Genomic DNA, 24592 nt, shown 5'->3' with positions numbered 1-24592 from the left:
GGCAGCCAGGCAGGCAGAGATTCTCTAAAGGTTACCGAGGAGTGCGGGCTAAAGCCAAGAATTGCAAAATTGAAAGCAACACAACCAATTGTCCAAAGCATAAATGGAGGCGAGCAGGAACCAGCGGAGGGGAGGGGCGGTAGCGCACAACGCGGCCCCGGATTGGTCCGATTCTGCCGCACACCCGCGGGCAGAGAGAAGGGACGGGCCAGGACCGGCAACAGGGGCACCGCAGCCAGAAGCGCGGGCCCAGGGCCGCCGCCCCTGCTGCCAGCGGCGGAAACCCAGAGCCGCCTCGCAATAGTCGTGGCGCAGGCCGGGCAGGGGAGAAGGGGACGGGACAGGGGAGAAACAGCACGAAGTGAGGCTGCCAGAGGGACAGCAAGGGGACACAGTCTCAAGCTGAGCCAGGGGAGGTTTAGACTCGAGGGGAGGAGAAAGCTCTTCACCGAGCGAGTCGTTCGTCATTGGAATGGGCTGCCCAGGGAGGTGGTGGAGTCCCCGTCCCTGGCGGCATTCAAGAGGAGATTGGACGTGGCCCGTGGTGCCATGGTTTAGTCCTGAAATCTGTGTTGATAGGTTGGACTCGATGATCCTCGAGGTCTCTTCCAGCCTCAGTTATACTGTGATACTGCGATACTGTGACACAGGGCGGCACGAAGGCGGGAAGCGCAGAGCAAGAGCCCAGTCCTGATCTCCACGGGCAGAGCCCGCGAGCGCGTCGCGCGGACCGGCGCCAAGCAGAGCCCCGCGGCCGCATCTGACGGGAAGCGCGTTGAGCCGCGCGGAAGTGGCGGCCTCGGGGGCTAGGACCTGGAAAAGGGGCGGAGACTGCCGCTGCGGTCCCGCCTCCCTCCGCAGTCCTCAACCAGGTCGGCTCCAGGGAAGCCAGCACGGCTCTGAGAGCATGGTCTAGTGAGGTGCTACGCTATGAGAAGTGCGTAGTTATGTCTGGCAGAGGAAAAGGCGGGAAGCAAACTGATTTCTGCTACTGTGATATTGAGGCATCTCTTCATTTATCAGAGCCTCATTACATGTTTTTAAGATGAAAGGATTAATAGACAAGCTAATTAAATTAGCTCTATCTTATATAGTTGATGTATACTATCTTGTCAAGCCACAATATTTATTTTTCACCAGACAGTTCAGCAGACATTTCAGACAGGGGGGAAACAGCACGAAGTGAGGCTGCCGGAGAGACAGGGCGGCACGAAATCGGGAGGCGCAGGGCAAGAGCCCAGTCCTGGAGCGCAGTCCTGATCTCCACGGGCAGAGCCCGAGAGCGCGTCGCGAGGACCGGCGCCAAGCAGAGCCCCGCGGCCGCATCTCACAGGAAGCGCGTTGAGCCGCGCGGAGGTGGCGGCCTCGGGGTCTGGGGCCTGGAAAAGCCGCGGAGACTGCCGTTGCGGTCCACTCTCCCTCCGCAGTCCTCAACCAGGTCGGCTCCAGGGAACTCTAGTACGGCTCTGCGAGGCTGGTGCTGTGCGGTGCTACATTGTGAGACGGGTATACCTATGTCTGGCATAGGGAAAGGCAGGAAGCAAGCTCATTTCTACTACTCTGAGATTGAAGCATTTTTCTGAGCCTCATTGCATATTTTTATGATAAAAGGATTAATAGACAAGCTAATTAAAATAGCTCTATCTTATATAGTTGATATTTACTATCTTGTCAAGTCAGAATATTTACTTTTTAGCAGACTTTTGGATCAGAAATGTCTTTTTTGACCTTGAAAAAATAATTTTTGAAGAGCAAACCACCAACAACAAAAAAAAAGAATCACAAAACTGAACAAGTTTTACACCATAAGAAGGAAAAGTACGATATATTTTGAAAAAGGGGAAAAGCAAAAGCCAACCAAAAGCCAAGGATAGCTACTCTTCTTATCACATGACATGAGCGGTTCCTTCCCCTCTTAATTTAGGCAACGAAGATTAGCAACAGATAGGCGGTGTTTGTAGAGGGCAGCCAGGCAGGCAGAGATTCTCTAAAGGTGACCGAGGAAGACTTCTGTGCGGACTAAAGCCAAGAATTGCAAATTGAAAGCAACACAACCAATTGTCGAAAGCATAAATGGAGGCGAGCAGGAACCAGCGGGGGGGAGGGGCGGTAGCGCACAACGCGGCCCCGGATTGGTCCGATTCTGCCGCACACCCGCGGGCAGAGAGAAGGGACCGGCCAGGACCGGCAACAGGGGCACCGCAGCCCGAAGCGCAGGCCCAGGGCCGCCGCCCACTGCTGCCACCGGCGGAAACCCAGAGCCGCCTCGCAATAGTCATGGCGCAGGCCGGGCAGGGGAGAAGGGGACGGGACAGGGGAGAAACAGCACGAAGTGAGGCTGCCAGAGGGACAGCAAGGGGACACAGTCTCAAGCTGCGCCAGGGGAGGTTTAGACTCGAGGTGAGGAGAAAGCTCTTCACCGAGCGAGTCGTTCGTCATAGGAATGGGCGGTCCAGGGAGGTGGTGGAGTCCCCGTCCCTGGGGGCGTTCAAGAGGAGATTGGACGTGGCCCTTGGTGCCATGGTTTAGTCCTGAGGTCTGTGTTGATAAGTTGGGCTCGATGATCCTCGAGGTCTCTTCCATCCTCAGTTATACTGTGATACTGCGATACTGTGACAGAGGAATAGGGCGGCACGAAGGCGGGAAGCGCAGAGCAAGAGCCCAGTCCAGATCTCCAGGGACAGAGCCCGCGAGCGCGTCGCGGGGACCGGCGCCAAGCAGAGCCCCGCGGCCGCATCTGACGGGAAGGGCGTTGAGCCGCGCGGAGGTGGCGGCCTCGGGGGCTAGGGCCTGGAAAAGGGGCGGAGACTGCCGTTGCGGTCCCGCCTCCCTCCGCAGTCCTCAAACAGGTCGGCTCCAGGGAACTCTAGTACGACTCTGAGAGCATACTGGTGTGGGGTGCTACGCTGTGAGAAGTCAAGCCACAATATTCATTTTGCAGCAGACAGTTCAGCAGACAGTTCAGACAGGGGAGAAACAGCACGAAGTGAGGCTGCCAGAGGGCCAGGGCGGCACGAAATCGGGAGGCACAGAGCAAGAGCCCAGTCCTAATCTCCACGGGCAGAGCCCGCGAGCGCATCGCGGGGACCGGCGCCAAGCAGAGCCCCGCGGCCGCATCTGAGGGGAAGCGCGTTGAGCCGCGCGGAGGTGGCGGCCTCGGGGGCTAGTGCCTGGAAAAGGGGCGGAGACTGCCGTTGCGGTCCCGCCTCCCTCCGCAGTCTTCAAACAGGTCGGCCCCAGGGAAATACAGCACGGCACTGACAGCATGGTGTTCTGGGGTTCTATGCTGTGAGAAGTGCGTAGTTATGTCTGGCAGAGGCAAAGGCGGGAGGCAATCTGATTTCTGCTACTGTGATATTGAGGCATCTCTTCATTTATCAGAGCCTTATTACATGTTTTTATGATGAAAGGATTAATAGACAAGCTAATTAAAATAGCTCTATCTTATATAGTTGATATATACTATCTTGTCAAGCCAGAATATTTATTTTTCACCAGACAGTTCAGCAGACATTTCAGACAGGGGGGAAACAGCACGAAGTGAGGCTGCCGGAGGGACAGGGCGGCACGAAATCAGGAGGCGCAGGGCAAGAGCCCAGTCCTGGAGCGCAGTCCTGATCTCCACGGGCAGAGCCCGAGAGCTCGTCGCGAGGACGGGCTCCAAGCAGAGCCCCACGGCCGCATTTCACAGGAAGCGCGTTGAGCCGCGCGGAGGTGGCAGCCTCGGGGCCTAGTGCCTGGAAAAGGGGCGGAGACTGCCGTTGCGGTCCACTCTCCCTCCGCAGTCCTCAACCAGGTCGGCTCCAGGGAACTCTAGTACAGCTCTGCGAGGCTGGTGCTGTGCGGTGCTACGTTGTGAGGCGGGTACACCTATGTCTGGCATAGGGAAAGGCAGGAAGCAAGCTCATTTCTACTACTCTGAGATTGAAGCATTTATCTGAGCGTCATTGCATAGTTTTATGACAAAAGGGTTAATAGACAAGCTAATTAAAATAGCTCTATCTTATATAGTTGATATTTACTATCTTGTCAAGCCACAATATTTAAATTTCAGCAGACATTTCAGCAGACATTTCAAACGTAGAAACAGCACGAAGTGAGGCTGCCAGAGGGACAGGGCCGCACGAAATCGGGAGGCGCAGGGCAAGAGCCCAGTCCTGATTTCCACAGGCAGAGCCCGCGAGCGCGTCGCGGGGACCGGCGCCAAGCAGAGCCCCGCGGCCGCATCTGACGGGAAGCGCGTTGAGCCGCGCGGAGGTGGCGGCCTCGGGGGCTAGGGCCTGGAAAGGCAGCGGTGATTGCCGTTGCGGTCCCGCCTCCCTCCGCAGTCCTCAACCAGGTCAGCCCCAGGGAAATACAGCACGGCTCTGACAGCATGGTGTTCTGGGGTGCTACGCTATGAGAAGTGCGTAGTTATGTCTGGCAGAGGCAAAGGCGGGAAGCAAACTGATTTCTGCTACTGTGATATTGCGGCATCTCCACAGTCCTCAACCAGGTCGGAACCAGGGAGCTCTAGTACGGCTCTGCACGGCTGGTGCTGTGCAGTGCTGCGTCGTGACACGTGTATATCTATGTCTGTCACAGGGAAAGGCGGGAAGCAAGCTCATTTCTACTACTGTGAGATTGAAGCATTTATCTGAACCTCTTTACATATTTTTATAATAAAAGGGTTAATAGACTTGCTAATTAAGATAGCTCTATTTTATATAGTTGATATTTACTATCTTGTTTGGGTCAGAAATAATGTCTTTTTTTGACCTTGAAAAAATCATTTTTGAAGAGCAAACCACCAACCACAAAAAAAAAAAAGAAACAAAACTGAACAAGTTTTACACCATAAGAAGGAAAAGTACGATATATTTTGAAAAAGGGGAAACCCAAAAGCCAGCCAAAAGCCAAGGATAGCTACTCTTCTTATCACATGACATGAGCAGTTCCTTCCCCTCTTACTTTAAGCAACGAAGATCAGCAACAGAAAGGCGGTGTTTGTAGAGGGCAGCCAGGCAGGCAGAGATTCTCTAAAGGTGACCGAGGAAGATTTCTGTGCGGACTAAAGCTAAGAATTGCAAAATTGAAAGCAACACAACCAATTGTCGAAAGCATAAATGGAGGCGAGCAGGAACCAGCGGGGGGGGAGGGGCGGTAGCGCAGAACGCGGCCCCGGATTGGTCCGATTCTGCCGCAGACCCGCGGGCAGAGAGAAGGGACGGGCCAGGACCGGCAACAGGGGCACCGCAGCCAGAAGCGTAGGCCCAGGGCCGCCGCCCCTGCTGCCACCGGCGGAAACCCAGAGCCGCCTCCCAATAGTCGTGGCGGAATCCGGGCAGGGGAGAAGGGGACGGGACAGGGGAGAAACAGCACGAAGTGAGGCTGCCAGAGGGACAGCAAGGGGACACAGTCTCAAGCTGCGCCAGGGGAGGTTTAGACTCGAGGTGAGGAGAAAGCTCTTCACCGAGCGAGTCGTTCGTCATTGGAATGGGCTGCCCAGGGAGGTGGTGGAGTCCCCGTCCCTGGGGGCGTTCAAGAGGAGATTGGACGTGGCCCTCGGTGCCATGGTTTAGTCCTGAGGTCTGTGTTGATAGGTTGGGCTCGATGATCCTCGAGGTCTCTTCCAGCCTCAGTTATACTGTGATACTGCGATACTGTGACAGAGGAACAGGGCGGCACGAAGGGGGGAAGCGCAGAGCAAGAGCCCAGTCTTGATCTCCACGGGCAGAGCCCGCGAGCGCATCGCGGGGACCGGCGACAAGCAGAGCCCCGCGGCCGCATCTGACGGGAAGCGCGTTGAGCCGCGCGGAGGTGGCGGCCTCGGGGGCTAGGGCCTGGAAAAGGGGCGGAGACTGCCGTTGCGGTCCCGCCTCCCTCCGCAGTCTTCAAACAGGTCGGCTCCAGGGAACTCTAGCTCTGCGAGGCCGGTGCTGTGCGGTGCTACGTTGTGAGACGGGTACACCTATGTCTTGCACAGGGAAAGGCAGGAAGCAAGCTCATTTCTACTACTCTGAGATTGAAGCATTTATCTGAGCGTCATTGCATATTTTTATGATAAAAGGGTTAATAGACAAGCTAATTAAAATAGCTCTATCTTATATAGTTGATATTTACTATCTTGTCAAGCCACAATATTTAAATTTCAGCAGACATTTCAAACGTAGAAACAGCACGAAGTGAGGCTGCCAGAGGGACAGGGCCGCACGAAATCGGGAGGCGCAGGGCAAGAGTCCAGTCCTGGAGCCCAGTCCTGGAGCCCAGTTCTGGAGCCCAGTCCTGATCTCCACAGGCAGAGCCCGCGAGCGCGTCGAGGGGACCGGCGACAAGCAGAGCCCCGCGGCCGCATCTGACGGGAAGCGCGTTGAGCCGCGCGGAGGTGGCGGCCTCGGGGGCTAGGGCCCGGAAAGGCAGCGGAGATTGCCGTTGCGGTCCCGCCTCCCTCCGCAGTCCTCAACCAGGTCAGCCCCAGGGAAATACAGCACGGCTCTGACAGCATGGTGTTCTGGGGTGCTACGCTGTAGAAGTGCGTAGTTATGTCTGGCAGAGGCAAAGGCGGGAAGCAAACTGATTTCTGCTACTGTGATATTGCGGCATCTCCACAGTCCTCAACCAGGTCGGAACCAGGGAACTCTAGTACGGCTCTGCACGGCTGGTGCTGTGCAGTGCTATGTCCTGACACGTGTATACCTATGTCTGTCAGAGGGAAATGCGGGAAGCAAGCTCATTTCTACTACTGTGAGGTTGAAGCATTTATCTGAACCTCATTACATATTTTTATGATAAAAGGATTAATAGAAAAGCTAATTAAAATAGCTCCATTTTATATAGTTGATATTTACTATCTTGTCAAGTCAGAATATTTACTTTTTAGCAGACTTTTGGGTCAGAAATAATGTCTTTTTTTGACCTTGAAAAAATCATTTTTGAAGAGCAAACCACCAACAACAAAAAAATAAAAGAATCACAAAACTGAACAAGTTTTACACCATAAGAAGGAAAAGTACGATATATTTTGAAAAAGGGGAAACCCAAAAGCCAACCAAAAGCCAAGGATAGCTACTCTTCTTATCACATGACATGAGCAGTTCCTTCCCTTCTTACTTTAAGCAACGAAGATTAGCAACAGAAAGGCGGTGTTTGTAGGGGGCGGCCAGGCAGGCAGAGATTCTCTAAAGGTGACCGAGGAAGATTTCTGTGCGGACTAAAGCTAAGAATTGCAAAATTGAAAGCAACACAACCAATTGTCCAAAGCATAAATGGAGGCGAGCAGGAACCAGAGGAGGGGAGGGGCGGTAGCGCAGAACGCGGCCCCGGATTGGTCCGATTCTGCCGCAGACCCGCGGGCAGAGAGAAGGGACGGGCCAGGACCGGCAACAGGGGCACCGCAGCCCAAAGCGTAGGCCCAGGGCCGCCGCCCCTGCTGCCACCGGCGGAAACCCAGAGCCGCCTCGCAATAGTAGTGGCGCAGGCCGGGCAGGGGAGAAGGGGACGGGACAGGGGAGAAACAGCACGAAGTGAGGCTGCCAGGGGGAGAGCAAGGGGACACAGTCTCAAGCTGCGCCAGGGGAGGTTTATTATTAGAATAAACCTTTATTATTAGAATAAACCAAACCAGGTTGGAAGAGACCTTCAAGATCATCGTGTCCAACCCATCAACCAATCCAACCCACCCAAACAGCTAACCCATGGCACCAAGCACCCCGTCAAGTCTCCTTCTGAACACCTTCAATGACGGCGACTCCACCACCTCCCCGGGCAACCCGTTCCATAGCGCAATCACTCTTTCTGTATAGAACTTCTTCCTAACATCCAACCTGAACCTCCCCTGGCGCAGCTTGAGACTGTGTCCTCTTGTTCTGGTACTGGGTGCCTGGGAGAAGAGACCATCATCAGCCTGTCTACAACCTCCCTTCAGGTAGTTGTAGAGAGTGATAAGGTCACCCCTAAGTCTCCTCTTCTCCAGGCTAAGCAGCCCCAGCTCCCTCAGCCTCTCCTCATAGGGCTTGTGTTCCAAACCCCTCACCAACTTTGTTGCTCTTCTCTGGACTCGTTCCAGCAAGTCAACATCCTTCCTAAACTGAGGGGCCCAGAACTGGACACAGTACTCGAGGTGTGGCCTAACCAGTGCAGTGTAGAGGGGCAGAATGACCTCCCTGCTCCTGCTGGCCACACTGTTCTTGATGCAGGCCAGGATGCCATTTGCCCTCTTGGCTGCCTGGGCACACTGCAGGCTCATGTTAAGCCTACCATCAACCAGCACCCCCAGATCCCTCTCTGCCTGGCTGCTCTCTAGCCACTCTGACCCCAGCCTGTAGCACTGCATGGGGTTGTTGTGGCCAATGTGCAGAACCCGGCATTTGGATGTGTTAAATCTCATGCCGTTGGATTCTGCCCATCTGTCCAGCCTGTCCAGGTCTCTCTGCAGAGCCTCTCTACCCTCCAGCAGATCAACTCTTGCCCCCAGCTTGGTGTCGTCAGCAAATTTACTGATGATGGACTCAATGCCCTCATCCAGATCATCAATAAAGATGTTAAAGAGCACAGGGCCCAGCACTGATCCTTGGGGCACACCACTAGTGACTGGTTGCCAGCTGGATGTGGCACCATTCACCACCACTCTCTGGGCTCGGCCCTCCAGCCAGTTCCTAACCCATCGCAGTGTGCTCCCGTCCAAGCCATGGGCTGACAGCTTGGCCATGGGCTGACAGCTTTAGACTCGAGGGGAGGAGAAAGCTCTTCACCGAGCGAGTCGTTCGTCATTGGAATGGGCTGCCCAGGGAGGTGGTGGAGTCACCGTCCCTGGGGGCGTTCAAGAGGAGATTGGACGTGGCCCTTGGTGCCATGGTTTAGTCCTGAGGTCTGTGTTGATAGGTTGGACTCGATGATCCTCGAGGTCTCTTCCAGCCTCAGTTATACTGTGATACTGCGATACTGTGACAGAGGAACAGGGCGGCACGAAGGCGGGAAGCGCAGAGCAAGAGCCCAGTCCTGATTTCCACGGGCAGAGCCCGCGAGCCCATCGCGGGGACCGGCGCCAAGCACAGCCCCGCGGCCGCATCTGAGGGGAAGCGCGTTGAGCCGCGCGGAGGTGGCGGCCTCGGGGGCTAGGGCCTGGAAAAGGGGCGGAGACTGCCGTTGCGGTCCCGCCTCCCTCCGCAGTCCTCAAACAGGTCGGCCCCAGGGAGATACAGCACGGCTCTGACAGCATGGTGTTCTGGGGTTCTATGCTGTGAGAAGTGTGTAGTTATGTCTGGCAGAGGCAAGGGCGGGAAGCAAACTGATTTCTGCTACTGTGATATTGAGGCATCTCTTCATTTATCAGAGCCTCATTACATGTTTTTAAGATGAAAGGATTAATAGACAAGCTAATTAAAATAGCTCTATCTTATATAGTTGATGTATACTATCTTGTCGAGCCACAATATTTATTTTTCACCAGACAGGTCAGCAGACATTGCAGACATTTCAGACAGGGGGGAAACAGCACGAAGTGAGGCTGCCGGAGGGACAGGGCGGCACGGAATCAGGAGGCGCAGGGCAAGAGCCCAGTCCTGGAGCGCAGTCCTGATCTCCACGGGCAGAGCCCGAGAGCGCGTCGCGAGGACCGGCGCCAAGCAGAGCCCCGCGGCCGCATCTCACAGGAAGCGCGTTGAGCCGCGCGGAGGTGGCGGCCTCGGGGCCTAGTGCCTGGAAAAGGGGCGGAGACTGCCGTTGCGGTCCACTCTCCCTCCGCAGTCCTCAACCAGGTCGGCTCCAGGGAACTCTAGTACGGCTCTGAGAGCATGGTGGTGTGGGGTGCTACGTTGTGAGGCGGGTACACCTATGTCTGGCATAGGGAAAGGCAGGAAGCAAGCTCATTTCTACTACTCTGAGATTGAAGCATTTATCTGAGCGTCATTGCATATTTTTATGATAAAAGGGTTAATAGACAAGCTAATTAAAATAGCTCTATCTTATATAGTTGATATTTACTATCTTGTCAAGCCACAATATTTAAATTTCAGCAGACATTTCAGCAGACATTTCAAACGGGAGAAACAGCACGAAGTGAGGCTGCCAGAGGGACAGGGCGGCACGAAATCGGGAGGCGCAGGGCAAGAGTCCAGTCCTGGAGCCCAGTTCTGGAGCCCAGTCCAGATCTCCGCAGGCAGAGCCCGCGAGCGCGTCGAGGGGACCGGCGCCAAGCAGAGCCCCGCGGCCGCATCTGACGGGAAGCGCGTTGAGCCGCGCGGAGGTGGCGGCCTCGGGGCCTAGGGCCCGGAAAGGCAGCGGAGACTGCCGTTGCGGTCCCGCCTCCCTCCGCAGTCCTCAACCAGGTCAACCCCAGGGAAATACAGCACGGCTCTGACAGCATGGTGTTCTGGGGTGCTACGCTATGAGAAGTGCGTAGTTATGTCTGGCAGAGGCAAAGGCGGGAAGCAAACTGATTTCTGCTACTGTGATATTGCGGCATCTCCACAGTCCTCAACCAGGTCGGAACCAGGGAGCTCTAGTACGGCTCTGCACGGCTGGTGCTGTGCAGTGCTGCGTCGTGACACGTGTATATCTATGTCTGTCACAGGGAAAGGCGGGAAGCAAGCTCATTTCTACTACTGTGAGATTGAAGCATTTATCTGAACCTCATTACATATTTTTATGATAAAAGGGTTAATAGACAAGCTAATTAAAATAGCTCTACATTATATAGTTGATATTTACTATCTTGTCAAGTCAGAATATTTACTTTTTAGCAGACTTTTGGGTCAGAAATAATGTCTTTTTTTGACCTTGAAAAAATCATTTTTGAAGAGCAAACCACCAACAACAAAAAAAAAGAATCACAAAACTGAACAAGTTTTACACCATAAGAAGGAAAAGTACGATATATTTTGAAAAAGGGGAAACCCAAAAGCCAACCAAAAGCCAAGGATAGCTACTCTTCTTATCACATGACATGAGCAGTTCCTTCCCCTCTTACTTTAAGCAACGAAGATTAGCAACAGAAAGGCGGTGTTTGTAGAGGGCAGCCAGGCAGGCAGAGATTCTCTAAAGGTGATCGAGGAAGACTTCTGTGCGGACTAAAGCAAAGAATTGCAAAATTGAAAGCAACACAACCAATTGTCGAAAGCATAAATGGAGGCGAGCAGGAACCAGCGGGGGGGGAGGGGCGGTAGCGCAGAACGCGGCCCCGGATTGGTCCGATTCTGCCGCACACCCGCGGGCAGAGAGAAGGGACGGGCCAGGACCGGCAACAGGGGCACCGCAGCCCGAAGCGCAGGCCCAGGGCCGCCGCCCCTGCTGCCACCGGCGGAAACCCAGACCGCCTCCCAATAGTCGTGGCGGAATCCGGGCAGGGGAGAAGGGGACGGGACAGGGGAGAAACAGCACGAAGTGAGGCTGCCAGGGGGAGAGCAAGGGGACACAGTCTCAAGCTGCGCCAGGGGAGGTTTAGACTCGAGGGGAGGAGAAAGCTCTTCACCGAGCGAGTCGTTCGTCATTGGAATGGGCGGCCCAGGGAGGTGGTGGAGTCACCGTCCCTGGGGGCGTTCAAGAGGAGATTGGACGTGGCCCTTGGTGCCATGGTTTAGTCCTGAGGTCTGTGTTGATAGGTTGGACTCGATGATCCTCGAGGTCTCTTCCAGCCTCAGTTATACTGTGATACTGCGATACTGTGACAGAGGAACAGGGCGGCACGAAGGGGGGAAGCGCAGAGCAAGAGCCCAGTCTTGATCTCCAGGGACAGAGCCCGCGAGCGCGTCGCGGGGACCGGCGCCAAGCAGAGCCCCGCGGCCGCATCTGACGGGAAGGGCGTTGAGCCGCGCGGAGGTGGCGGCCTCGGGGGCTAGGGCCTGGAAAAAGGGGCGGAGACTGCCGTTGCGGTCCCGCTTACCACCGCAGTCCTCAACGAGGTCGGCTCCAGGGAACTCTAGTACGACTCTGAGATCATGGTGGTGTGGGGTGCTACGCTGTGAGAAGTGTGTTGTTATGTATGGCAGAGACAAAGGCGGGAAGCCAACTGATTTCTGCTACTGTGATATTGAGACATCTCTTCATTTATCTGAGCCCCAGTACATATTTTTATGATGAAAGTATTAATAGTCAAGCTAATTAAAATAGCTCTATCTTATATAGTTGATATATACTATCTTGTCAAGCCACAATATTTATTTTTCAGCAGACAGTTCAGCAGACATTTCAGACAGGGCAGAAAGAGCACGAAGTGAGGCTGCCAGAGGGACAGGGCGGCACGAAATAGGGAGGCGCAGGGCAAGAGCCCAGTCCTGGAGCACAGTCCAGATCTCCACGGGCAGAGCCCGCGAGCGCATCGCGGGGACCGGCGCCAAGCAGAGCCCCGCGGCCGCATCTCACAGGAAGCGCGTTGAGCCGAGCGGAGGTGGCGGCCTCGGGGGCTAGGGCCTGCAAAAGGGGCGGAGACTGCCTCTGCGGTCCCGCCTCCCTCCGCAGTCCTCAACCAGGTCGGCTCCAGGGAACTCTAGTACGTCTGTAAGAGCATGGTGTTGTGGGGTTCTACGCTATGAGAAGTGCGTTCTTATGTCTGGCAGAGGAAAAGGCGGGAAGAAACCTGATTTCCGCTACTGTGATAGTGAGGCATCTCCTCAGTCCTCAACCAGGTCGGAACCAGGGAACTCTCATATGGCTCTGCGAAGCAGGTGCTGTGCCGTGCTGCATCGTGACACGTGTATACCTATGTCTGGCACAGGGAAAACCGGGAAGCTAACTGATTTCTGCTACTATGAGATTGAAGCATTTATCTGAGCCTCATTACATGTTTTTACGATGAAAGGATTAATAGACAAGCTAATTAAAATAGCTCTATCTTATATAGTTGATATATACTATCTTGTCAAGCCACAATTTTTAAATTTCAGCAGACAGTTCAGCAGACATTTCAGACAGGGCAGAAAGAGCACGAAGTGAGGCTGCCAGAGGGACAGGGCGGCACGAAATCGGGAGGTGCAGGGCAAAAGCCCAGTCCTGGAGCCCAGTCCAGATCTCCACGGGCAGAGCCCGCAGGCGCGTCGCGCCTCCCTCTGCAGTCCTCAATCAGGTCGGCCCCAGGGAAATACAGCACGGCACTGACAGCATGGTGGTGTGGGGTGCTACGCTGTGAGAAGTGTGTTGTTATCTCTGGCAGAGGCAAAGGCGAGAAGCAAACTGATTTCTGCTACTGTGATATTGAGGCATCTCTTCATTTGTCTGAGCCTCATTACATGTTTTTATGATGAAAGGATTAATAGGCAAGCTAATTAAAATAGCTCTATCTTATATAGTTGATATATACTATCTTGTCAAGCCACAATATTTATTTTTCAGCAGACAGTTCAGCAGACATTTCAGACAGGGGAGAATCAGCACCAAGTCAGGCTGCCAGAGGAACAGGGGGGCACGAAATCGGGAGGCACAGGGCAAGAGCACAGTCCTGGGGCCCAGTCCAGATCTCCAGGGGCAGAGGCCGCGAGCGCGTCGAGGGGACCGGCGCCAAGCAGAGCCCCGCGGCCGCATCTGACGGGAAGCGCGTTGAGCCGTGCGGAGGTGGCAGCCTCGGGGGCTAGGGCCTACAAAAGGGGCGGAGACTGCCGTTGCGGTTCACTCTCCCTTCGCAGTCCTCAAACAGGTCGGCCCCAGGGAAATACAGCACGGCTCTGACAGCATGGTGGTGTGGGGTGCTACGCTATGAGAAGTGCGTAGTTATGTCTGGCAGAGGCAAAGGCGGGAAGCAAACTGATTTCTGCTACTGTGATATTGCGGCATCTCCACAGTCCTCAACCAGGTCGGAACCAGGGAGCTCTAGTATGGCTCTGCACGGCTGGTGCTGTGCAGTGCTGCGTCGTGACACGTGTATATCTATGTCTGTCACAGGGAAAGGCGGGAAGCAAGCTCATTTCTACTACTGTGAGATTGAAGCATTTATCTGAACCTCATTACATATTTTTATAATAAAAGGGTTAATAGACATGCTAATTAAGATAGCTCTATTTTATATAGTTGATATTTACTATCTTGTCAAGTCAGAATATTTACTTTTTAGCAGACTTTTGGGTCAGAAATAATGCCTTTTTTGACCTTGAAAAAATAATTTTAGAAGAGCAAACCACCACCAACAAAAAAAAAAAAGAATCACAAAACTGAACAAGTTTTACACCATAAGAAGGAAAAGTACGATATATTTTGAAAAAGGGGAAACCCAAAAGCCAACCAAAAGCCAAGGATAGCTACTCTTCTTATCGCATGACATGAGCAGTTCCTTCCCTTCTTACTTTAAGCAACGAAGATTAGCAACAGAAAAGCGGTGTTTGTAGAGGGCAGCCAGGCAGGCAGAGATTCTCTAAAGGTGACCGAGAAAGACTTCTGTGCGGGCTAAAGCTAAGAATTGCAAAATTGAAAGCAACACAACCAATTGTCCAAAGCATAAATGGAGGCGAGCAGGAACCAGCGGAGGGGGGGGGCGGTAGCGCACAACGCGGCCCCCGATTGGTCCGATTCTTCCGCACACCCGCGGGCGGAGAGAAGGGACGGGCCAGGACCGGCAACAGGGGCACCGCAGCCCGAAGCGTAGGCCCAGGGCCGCCGCCCCTGCTGCCACCGGCGGAAACCCAGAGCCGCCTCGCAATAGTCATGGCGCAGGCCGGGCAGGGGAGAAGGGGACGGGACAGGGGAGAAACAGCACGAAGTGAGGCTGCCAGAGGGACAGCAAGGGGACACAGTCTCAAGCTGCGCCAGGGGAGGTTTAGACTCGAGGGGAGGAGAAAGCTCTTCACCGAGCGAGTCGTTCGTCATTGGAATGGGCTGCCCAGGGAGGTGGTGGAGTCCCCGTCCCTGGGGGCGTTCAAGAGGAGATTGGACGTGGCCCTTGGTGCCATGGTTTAGTCCTGAAGTCTGTGTTGATAGGTTGGACTCGATGATCCTCGAGGTCTCTTCCATCCTCAGTTATACTGTGATACTGCGATACTGTGACAGAGGAACAGGGCGGCACGAAGGCGGGAAGCGCAGAGCAAGAGTCCAGTCCGGATCACCAGGGACAGAGCCCGTGAGCGCGTCGCGGGGACCGGCGCCAAGCAGAGCCCCGCGGCCGCATCTGACGGGAAGCGCGTTGAGCCGCGCGGAGGTGGCAGCCTCGGGGGCTAGGGCCTGGAAAAGGGGCGGAGACTGCCGTTGCGGTCCCGCCTCCCTCCGCAGTCCTCAACCAGGTCGGCTCCAGGGAACGCTAGTACGGCTCTGAGAGCATGGTGGTGTGGGGTGCTACGCTGTGAGAAGTGTGTTGTTATGTATGGCAGAGGCAAAGGCGGGAAGCAAACCGATTTCTGCTACTGTGGTATTGAGACATCTCTTCATTTATCTGAGCCTCATTACATGTTTTTATGATAAAAGGATTAATAGACAAGCTAATTAAAATACCTCTATCTTATATAGTTGATATATACTATCTTGTCAAGCCACAATATTTATTTTTCACCAGACAGTTCAGCAGACAGTTCAGACAGGGGAGAAACAGCACGAAGTGAGGCTGCCAGAGGGAAAGGGCGGCACGAAATCGGGAGGCACAGAGCAAGAGCCCAGTCCTAATCTCCACGGGCAGAGCCCGCGAGCCCGTCGCGGGGAGCAGCGCCAAGCAGAGCCCCGCGGCCGCATCTGACGGGAAGGGCGTTGAGCCGCGTAGAGGTGACAGCCTCGGGAGCTAGGGCCTGGTAAAGGGGCGGAGACTGCCGTTGCGGTCCCGCCTCCCTCCGCAGTCCTCAACCAGGTCGGCTCCAGGGAAATACAGCACGGCTCTGAGAGCATGGTGGTGTGGGGTGCTATGCTGTGAGAAGTGCGTGGTTCTGTCTGGCAGAGGCAAAGGCGGGAGGCAATCTGATTTCTGCTACTGTGATATTGAGACATCTCTTCATTTATCTGAGCCCCATTACATATTTTAATGATGAAAGGAATAATAGACAAGCTAATTATAATAGCTCTATCTTATATAGTCGATATATACTATCTTGTCAAGACACAATACTTATTTTTCAGCAGACAGTTCAGCAGACATTTCAGACAGGGCAGAAAGAGCACGAAGTGAGGCTGCCAGAGGGACAGGGCGGCACGAAATCGGGAGGCGCAGGGCAAGAGTCCAGTCCTGGAGCCCAGTGCAGATCTCCACGGGCAGAGCCCGCGAGCGCGTCGAGGGGACCGGCGCCAAGCAGAGCCCCGCGGCCGCATCTCACAGGAAGCGCGTTGAGCCGCGCGGAGGTGGCGGCCTCGGGGGCTAGTGCCTGGTAAAGGGGCGGAGACTGCCGTTGCGGTCCCGCCTCCCTCCGCAGTCCTCAACCAGGTCGGCTCCAGGGAAATACAGCACGGCTCTGAGAGCATGGTGGTGTGGGGTGCTATGCTGTGAGAAGTGCGTGGTTCTGTCTGGCAGAGGCAAAGGCGGGAGGCAATCTGATTTCTGCTACTGTGATTTTGAGGCATCTCTTCATTTATCAGAGCCTCATTACATGTTTTTATGATGAAAGGATTAATAGACAAGCTAATTAAAATAGCTCTATCTTATATAGTTGATATATACTATCTTGTCAAGCCAGAATATTTATTTTGCAGCAGACAGTTCAGCAGACAATTCAGACAGGGGGGAAACAGCACGAAGTGAGGCTGCCGGAGGGACAGGGCGGCACGAAATCGGGAGGCGCAGGGCAAGAGCCCAGTCCTGGAGCGCAGTCCTGATCTCCACGGGCAGAGCCCGAGAGCGCGTCGCGGGGACCGGCGCCAAGCAGAGCCCCGCGGCTGCATCTGACGGGAAGCGCGTTGAGCCGCGCGGAGGTGGCGGCCTCGGGGTCTGGGGCCTGGAAAAGGGGCGGAGACTGCCGTTGCGGTCCACTCTCCCTCCGCAGTCCTCAACCAGGTCGGCCCCAGGGAACTCTAGTACGGCTCTGCGAGGCTGGTGCTGTGCGGTGCTATGTCCTGACACGTGTATACCTATGTCTGCCAGAGGGAATGACGGGAAGCAAGCTCATTTCTACTACTCTGAGATTGAAGCATTTATCTGAGCCTCATTACATATTTTTATGATAAAAGGATTAATAGACAAGCTAATTAAAATAGCTCTATTTTATATAGTTGATATTTACTATCTTGTCAAGTCAGAATATTTACTTTTTAGGAGACTTTTGGGTCAGAAATAATGTCTTTTTTGACCTTGAAAAATAATTTTTGAAGAGCAAACCACCACCCACAAAAAAAAAAAAAAAAAAAAGAATCACAAAACTGAACAAGTTTTACACCATAAGATGGAAACGTACGATATATTTTTAAAAAGGGGAAAAGCAAAAGCCAACCAAAAGCCAAGGATAGCTACTCTTCTTATCATATGACATGAGCAGTTCCTTCCCCTCTTACTTTAAGCAACGAAGATTAGCAACGGAAAAGCGGTGTTTGTAGGGGGCGGCCAGGCAGGCAGAGATTCTCTAAAGGTGACCGAAGAAGACTTCTGTGCGGACTAAAGCCAAGAATTGCAAAATTGAAAGCAACACAACCAATTGTCGAAAGCATAAATGGAGGCGAGCAGGAACCAGCGGGGGGGAGGGGCGGTAGCGCACAACGCGGCCCCGGATTGGTCCGATTCTGCCGCACACCCGCGGGCAGAGAGAAGGGACGGGCCAGGACCGGCAACAGGGGCACCGCAGCCCGAAGCGTAGGCACAGGGCCGCCGCCCCTGCTGCCACCGGCGGAAACCCAGAGCCGCCTCGCAATAGTCATGGCGCAGGCCGGGCAGGGGAGAAGGGGACGGGACAGGGGAGAAACAGCACGAAGTGAGGCTGCCAGAGGGACAGCAAGGGGACACAGTCTCAAGCTGCGCCAGGGGAGGTTTAGACTCGAGGGGAGGAGAAAGCTCTTCACCGAGCGAGTCGTTCGTCATTGGAATGGGCTGCCCAGGGAGGTGGTGGAGTCCCCGTCCCTGGGGGCGTTCAAGAGGAGATTGGACGCGGCCCTTGGTGCCATGGTTTAGTCCTGAAGTCTGTGTTGATAAGTTGGGCTCGATGATCCTCGAGGTCTCTTCCATCCTCAGTTATACTGTGATACTGCGATACTGTGACAGAGGAACAGGGCGGCACGAAGGCGGGAAGCGCAGAGCAAGAGCCCAGTCTTGATCTCCACGGGCAGAGCCCGCGAGCGCGTCGCGGGGACCGGCGCCAAGCACAGCCCCGCGGCCGCATCTGACGGGAAGCGCGTTGAGCCGCGCGGAGGTGGCGGCCTCGGGGGCTAGTGCCTGGTAAAGGGGCGGAGACTGCCGTTGCGGTCCCGCCTCCCTCCGCAGTCCTCAAACAGGTCGGCCCCAGGGAAATACAGCACGGCTCTGACAGCATGGTGGTGTGGGGTTCTATGCTGTGAGAAGTGTGTAGTTATGTCTGGCAGAGGCAAAGGCGGGAAGCAAACCGATTTCTGCTACTGTGATATTGAGGCATCTCTTCATTTATCAGAGCCTCATTACATGTTTTTATGATGAAAGGATTAATAGACAAGCTAATTAAAATAGCTCTATCTTATATAGTTGATATATACTATCTTGTCAAGCCAGAATATTTATTTTTCACCAGACAGTCCAGCAGACATTTCAGACAGGGGGGAAACAGCACGAAGTGAGGCTGCCGGAGGGACAGGGCGGCACGAAATCGGGAGGCGCAGGGCAAGAGCCCAGTCCTGGAGCGCAGTCCTGATCTCCACGGGCAGAGCCCGAGAGCGCGTCGCGAGGACCGGCTCCAAGCAGAGCCCCGCGGCCGCATCTGACGGGAAGCGCGTTGAGCCGCGCGGAGGTGGCGGCCTCGGGGGCTAGGGCCTGGAAAAGGGGCGGAGACTGCCGTTGCGGTCCCGCCTCCCTCCGCAGTCCTCAAACAGGTCGGCCCCAGGGAACTCTAGTACGGCTCTGCGAGGCTGGTGCTGTGCGGTGCTGTGTCGTGACACGTATATACCTATGTCTGGCAGAGGGAAAGGCGGGAAGCAAGCTCATTTCTACTACTGTGAGATTGGAGCATTTATCTGAGCCTCATTACATATTTTTATGATAAAAGGATTAATAGACAAACTAATTAAAATACCTCTATTTTGTATAGTTGATATTTACTATCTTGTCAAGTCAGAATATTTACTTTTTAGGAGAAACAGCACGAAGTGAGGCTGCCAGAGGGAGAGCAGGGGGACACAGTCTCAAGCTGCGCCAGGGGAGGTTTAGACTCGAGGTGAGGAGAAAGCTCTTCACCGAGCGAGTCGTTCGTCATTGGAATGGGCTGCCCAGGGAGGTGGTGGAGTCCCCGTCCCTGGGGGCGTTCAAGAGGAGATTGGATGTGGCCCTTGGTGCCATGGTTTAGTCCTGACGTCTGTGTTGATAGGTTGGACTCGATGATCCTCGAGGTCTTTTCCAACCTTAGTTATACTGTGATACTGTGATACCTCCTGTGATGGTGACTCCACCTCCTCCCCAGGCAGCCCATTCCAATGGGCAATCACTCTCTCTGTGTAGAACTTCCTCCTAACCTCCAGGCTAAACCTCACCTGGCGCAGCCTGAGCCTGTGTCCTCTTGTTCTGACAGCAAGGCAGTAAAAGCAAAACTTTTCACAGGAACAAAAAGAGGATTTGGTAAATGTGTCAACTCGAAATAGACTCCTAAAAAAATTTATGTTTCATTCTAGAGCTTTAAAACAAAGCCCAAAGTTTTCTGGCTCAAAATTACTTCTCATTTTTGTGTTTTAAGTGGGTGCAGTAGTTGAAGTGGTACATATCTAAATTATTTTTTAAGTGATGTGTGAAACTCTTGACCTGAAATTCTGTTACAATTATAGCTGCAGCTGCTGCTGTGGCTGCTGCTGTTCCTGCTATCATTATAATTCACAGAAGAAAATAAAATGTATGTAAATATGTGTGATGACTGCAGCCTGCCACAGATGATGTGAATTTTACCACGCAATCACGCAGCATTCATTCCACTCATCCACTCCAGAGTGAAATCAGAGGGGTAACCTTCCCCCCCCAAATTCCTGTATTATAAAATAATTGTGGCTATTTCCTGAGTCATGACTACGGTCATGAGCAAGTTTTGCAGACAAGTTTAACAGTTCATTAAACTTATTTCACTTGGATCTTAGGTAGTGATAGGACTAGGGGGAATGGAATGAAGCTGGAGGTGGGGAGATTCAGGCTGGAGGTGAGGAGGAGGTTCTTCACCATGAGAGTGGTGAAGCCCTGGAATGGGTTGTCCAGGGAGGTGGTTGGGGCACTGTCCCTGGAGGTGTTTAAGCCCAGGCTGGCTGAGGCTCTGGCCAGGCTGATCTAGTGTGGGGTGTCCCTGCCCATGGCAGGGGGGTTGGAACTAGATGATCCTTGTGGTCCCTTCCAACCCTGAATGATACTATGATACTATGAATATGCCCAGACTTGTATTTACAGAATCACAGTATCACAATATAACCAAGGTTGGAAATGGCCTCGAGGATCATCGAGTCCAACCTGTCAACACAGACCCCATGACTAGACCATGGCACCAAGTGCCACCTCCAATCCCCTCTTGATTTCAGACTTTGAAAAAATAAATAAATGTAGCTTTCAGCCTTAATTTAACAAAGGGTAAGATGAATGAATCTATACATGCAGCCTCTATGCAGCCTCTACGAAAAAGGCAAAAGCACTTCATATCTGTCTTCAGCAGCCCTTTCAGCCAGAGGAAAACCACAGGCAAACCACAGGCTTCTTGGAAGGATGGCATTTAACAAGTCCAAGTGCCGGGTGCTGCTCTTCAGCCACGACAACCCCATACAGAGCTACAGGCTGGGGTCAGAGTGGCTGGAGAGATGCCAAACAGAGAGGAACCTGGGGGTGCTGATTGACAGACACCTAAACATGAGCCAGCAGTGTGCCCAGGTGGCCAAGAAGGCCAATGGCATCCTGGCCTGCATCAGCCAGCAGTGTAATTAGCAGTTGGCAGTTCATTGCAGTTGAGTGGTAGGCAGTTAAATTCGTATTTTGTCACTCATGTCCTAATGACACAAAAATTATGTACAATAAGTGAGGGAAGGGAGAACACAAGGAGATGCTAAGAAGGGTAGAACATATTTTGAAGATAAATTAATGAAGTTTATAAAGCACTTTGGGGGTGTACAGTAAAAAAGTGTTTGGGAAGCATAAGGAAATACTCTTGTGAGAAATGACCTTTTTTGTAAACAAAGTAAAATTCTAGTTTGCCTGCACAGATGCATTGATCTCTCTGGAGGTGCAGTCTTAGTGTCTTATGACAGGACTCCCACTCTAATACAAAAGGAAAGACCCTTTCAAATAAAGAATTTATTTCACTGTTATTAAGATAACAATGTTCAGAGTGGGTTTTTCTGACATCAAGTCACTCAGAAGGTGAAGACATATCCAGACATGTCTCAAACTGCACCAGGGGAAGTTTAGACTGGAGGTGAGGAGAAAGTTCTTCACAGAGAGAGTTGTTGGCCATTGGAATGTGCTGCCCAGGGGGGTAGTGGAGTCATCGTCCCTGGAGGTGTTAAAGAGAGGACTGGACGTGGCACTTGCTGCCATGGTTTAGTGGTCATGAGGTGTTGGGTGACAGGTTGGACTTGATGATCTTTGAGGTCTTTTCCAACCTTATTGATTCTATGATTCTATGATTCTAGGAATAGTGTGGCCAGCAGGAGCAGGGAAGTCATTGTGCCTCTGGACTCTGCATTGGTTAGGCCGCACCTTGAGTCCTGTGTCCAGTTCTGGGCCACTCAGTTTAACAATGACATTGAGACACTTGAATGTGTGCAGAGAAGGGCAACAAGGCCTTGAGCACAAGCCCTGTGAGGAGAGGCTGAGGGAGATGGGATTGTTTAGCCTGGAGAAGAGGAGGCTCAGGGGTGACTTCATTGCTGTCTACAACTACCTGCAAGGTAGGTCTTCAAGAGGGGATTGGATGTGGCACTTGGTGCCATGGTCTAGTCATGAGGTCTGTGGTGGCAGGTTGGACTCGATGATCTTTGAGGTCTCTTCCAACCTTAGTGATACTGTGATACTGTGAAAGGTCATTCTCTTATGAGGCTCCAAGGGAAATAAACCTTTGAACTTCCTTGCTTGCAGTATCATTTCTGGATTCCACTTGTCTTCTGAAAGTTTAAAGGCTTTAGTTTTGCTTTCAAACATGGAAACTATATTGACATAAAGAAGTTGTGAAAGATATTAGGGATTTTTTTTTTGTAATCTGGAACATGCTTTTGGATTTTGGGTAAGGAGGAAATAAATATCCTCTAGACATTCCTATTGCAAGAATCTACTACTGTTATTTGTGAGTTATCTTTCCAAGTTCTTATCCTTGGTATGTTTTCTGTGTATTTTGGGTGAATTCTAACCTTTTTTTAGGATTCAGATTTTATGATGCCAAACATAAACATGTCCATTCAGGTTTTCTATGACATTATCCATCAGAAAGTTAAAGTAGAATAGAGATAGGATCTGTGGAATCCCTAAGAAAAATCATTTTGTGATCAGTTGAAAGTGTTTTGATGCTCATTGAAATCAACAATTAGCTCCATGCAGTTAGAACTGCTTTTGGAGATGACTGAGCAGGTATCTTACCTAAGTCTAGAGGTATCTGCTCCACCTTCCAGGCAATATTTAGAACAGGACAGGACAGGACAGGACAGGATAGGATAGGATAGGATAGGATAGGATAGGATAGGATAGGATAGGATAGGATAGGATAGGATAGGATAGGATAGGCCAGGCCAGGCCAGGCCAGGCCAGGCCAGGTTGGAAGAGACCTTCAAGATCATCGTGTCCAACCTATCATCCAACACCACCTAATCAACTAAACCATGGCACCAAGCACCCCATTAAGTCTCCTCTTGAACACCTCCAATGATGGTGACTCCACCACCTCCCCAGGCAGCACATTCCAATGGGCAATCACTCTCTCTGTGTAGAACTTCTTCCTAACCTCCAGCCTCCTTAATGAAGAGCTATACCTAGTCCTGCTTTTCTACAGCCTTGCAGTTTTCAAACTTACCAGTTTGAAAATGCTGCTTGGAAAACAGGAAATGGAAAGTAAATTCAGTATTCCTAAGGTTGGAAGAGACCTCAAGGATCATCGAGTCCAACCTGTCACCACAGACCTCATGACTAGAGTAGGAAGGACACTACTGCCCACTGCAGGCTTGAACTCTCAACCTTCCCATTAAGGGTCTGATGTGCTACCAACTGAGCCAGAGCTGATCTAAAGTACTTATGGCACTGAATTCCTGCATGGGAAACTTCCTAGGGTGCAAAAACTGCTGAAACAAGCCAGCTATTTTAGATGCCTTTAGTAAAATGAAGAACTTCTGAATGATCTTTCCTGTGATGGTTTCAGAGAGAGATGCATTGGAGCATTGCAGGACGTAAAGAATATTCAGCATCTCATTTTCAGATGGCATTTCTGGAGAGGACCCTGACAGGAGAGCAATGCCTCTTTCAGAAATGAAACTCAGAACAACAGCATGTATGTCCTTTCGTGCTAAGTATACAGATATCCAAACCAATGTGTTAACAATACAGCATTTTGGACTTTATTCAAATGTGTGTTTTAGTTATTGATGTGCCTTTTATTTATTTATGCATTTTCTCATTCCTCTAGAAGATAGAGGCAGGCTTTTCAGCCATGAGAAATGTGTTGCAGTCACGAGACGCTCTCTGGAGAAGGATACAGCTGGCATGCCAACAGTTGCACACAGAATTGCTGAAAATCAGGGAGTACAGAGATATGCAGGAAATTCAAATGAAGTATGTTGAAGACAAGGTTTAAATTAACAAGTGCTTCTGAGCTAATAACTTTTTTCCTTGCATTTGCTTTCAATGAAGTCTGTTTAAAAGGGGACTCTGGTTTCACATCTCAGATTCTAAATGATTCCAGAATAAAACTTTTGTTAGCAGTTGTGTGTGACAAGATTGCAGGCAATAGATGCAGGCTCTGTTAAAGGGCTTTAGCACTGCCTAGATCTTTACAAAGCAATGCACTACTTGCCTGTTTGCAGTGGCTTTCATTTTCTCAGCATTAAAACTCTTTGGAAGTTGGGTGATTAAGATTCTCCCTAAATTCCTTTGAGCAGAATGGTCATCTTCATATGGTTTGCCTAATCTACTGTAGCTCTTTGAGATTACATGAAATACCAGTCTACCAGAGATTCCAGGATTCCTTTTGCATGCACTTGCATTGTCCTTAATCTCTAGAAATCTCCTGAGATCCAACCTGGTTCCAGGCAAATCTTTGTTTGTTTTTCTTCTTTTTCATCAGCAAGCAGGTCTTCCAGTTTTCAATTGTGGAGGGGATACTGTAAGCTAGAGGTTATTGAACATTCTGCTTGTTTCATGTTTTGTTTATCTCTGATCTAAAGGCATCAATCATCTTGTGTACAACTTACTGAGCAACTAGAAAATAAAAGCACTGAGTTATTACTACTGGCACAAAGTCAAGAATGCCAACAAGAAGAGCTAACCAAGGTATTTTGTATTATTAAGAATATCCAGATCTTAACTGCAATAGAGGATTTTTAGGAGAGAGCAAGGTACTGACCTTGGGTATGTGCATATGCAGAAGAGAGCAGGAGGACAAATCATGTCTTG

At 52.0% G+C, this 24592-nt stretch overlaps 1 protein-coding gene across 1 annotated transcript in view; it reads left to right on the top strand.

Moving 5' to 3' along the window:
* The window catches only part of DEUP1 (deuterosome assembly protein 1), an 85716-nt gene that overhangs the window by 29595 nt on the left and 31529 nt on the right, over positions 1-24592 (top strand). The window contains exons 7-8 of the mRNA XM_068149127.1: positions 23607-23752; positions 24364-24469. Coding sequence (XP_068005228.1) covers positions 23607-23752; positions 24364-24469 — 252 coding nt within the window. The remainder of the gene's footprint in view (positions 1-23606; positions 23753-24363; positions 24470-24592) is intronic.

The sequence above is a fragment of the Melanerpes formicivorus genome, unplaced genomic scaffold (genome assembly GCF_026170545.1).
Source record: "Melanerpes formicivorus ecotype bairdi unplaced genomic scaffold, bMelFor1.0.p_v2 SCAF_1, whole genome shotgun sequence".
In the NCBI taxonomy this organism is placed as follows: Eukaryota; Metazoa; Chordata; class Aves; order Piciformes; family Picidae; genus Melanerpes; species Melanerpes formicivorus.
This window is presented reverse-complemented; position numbering and strand designations above follow the sequence as displayed.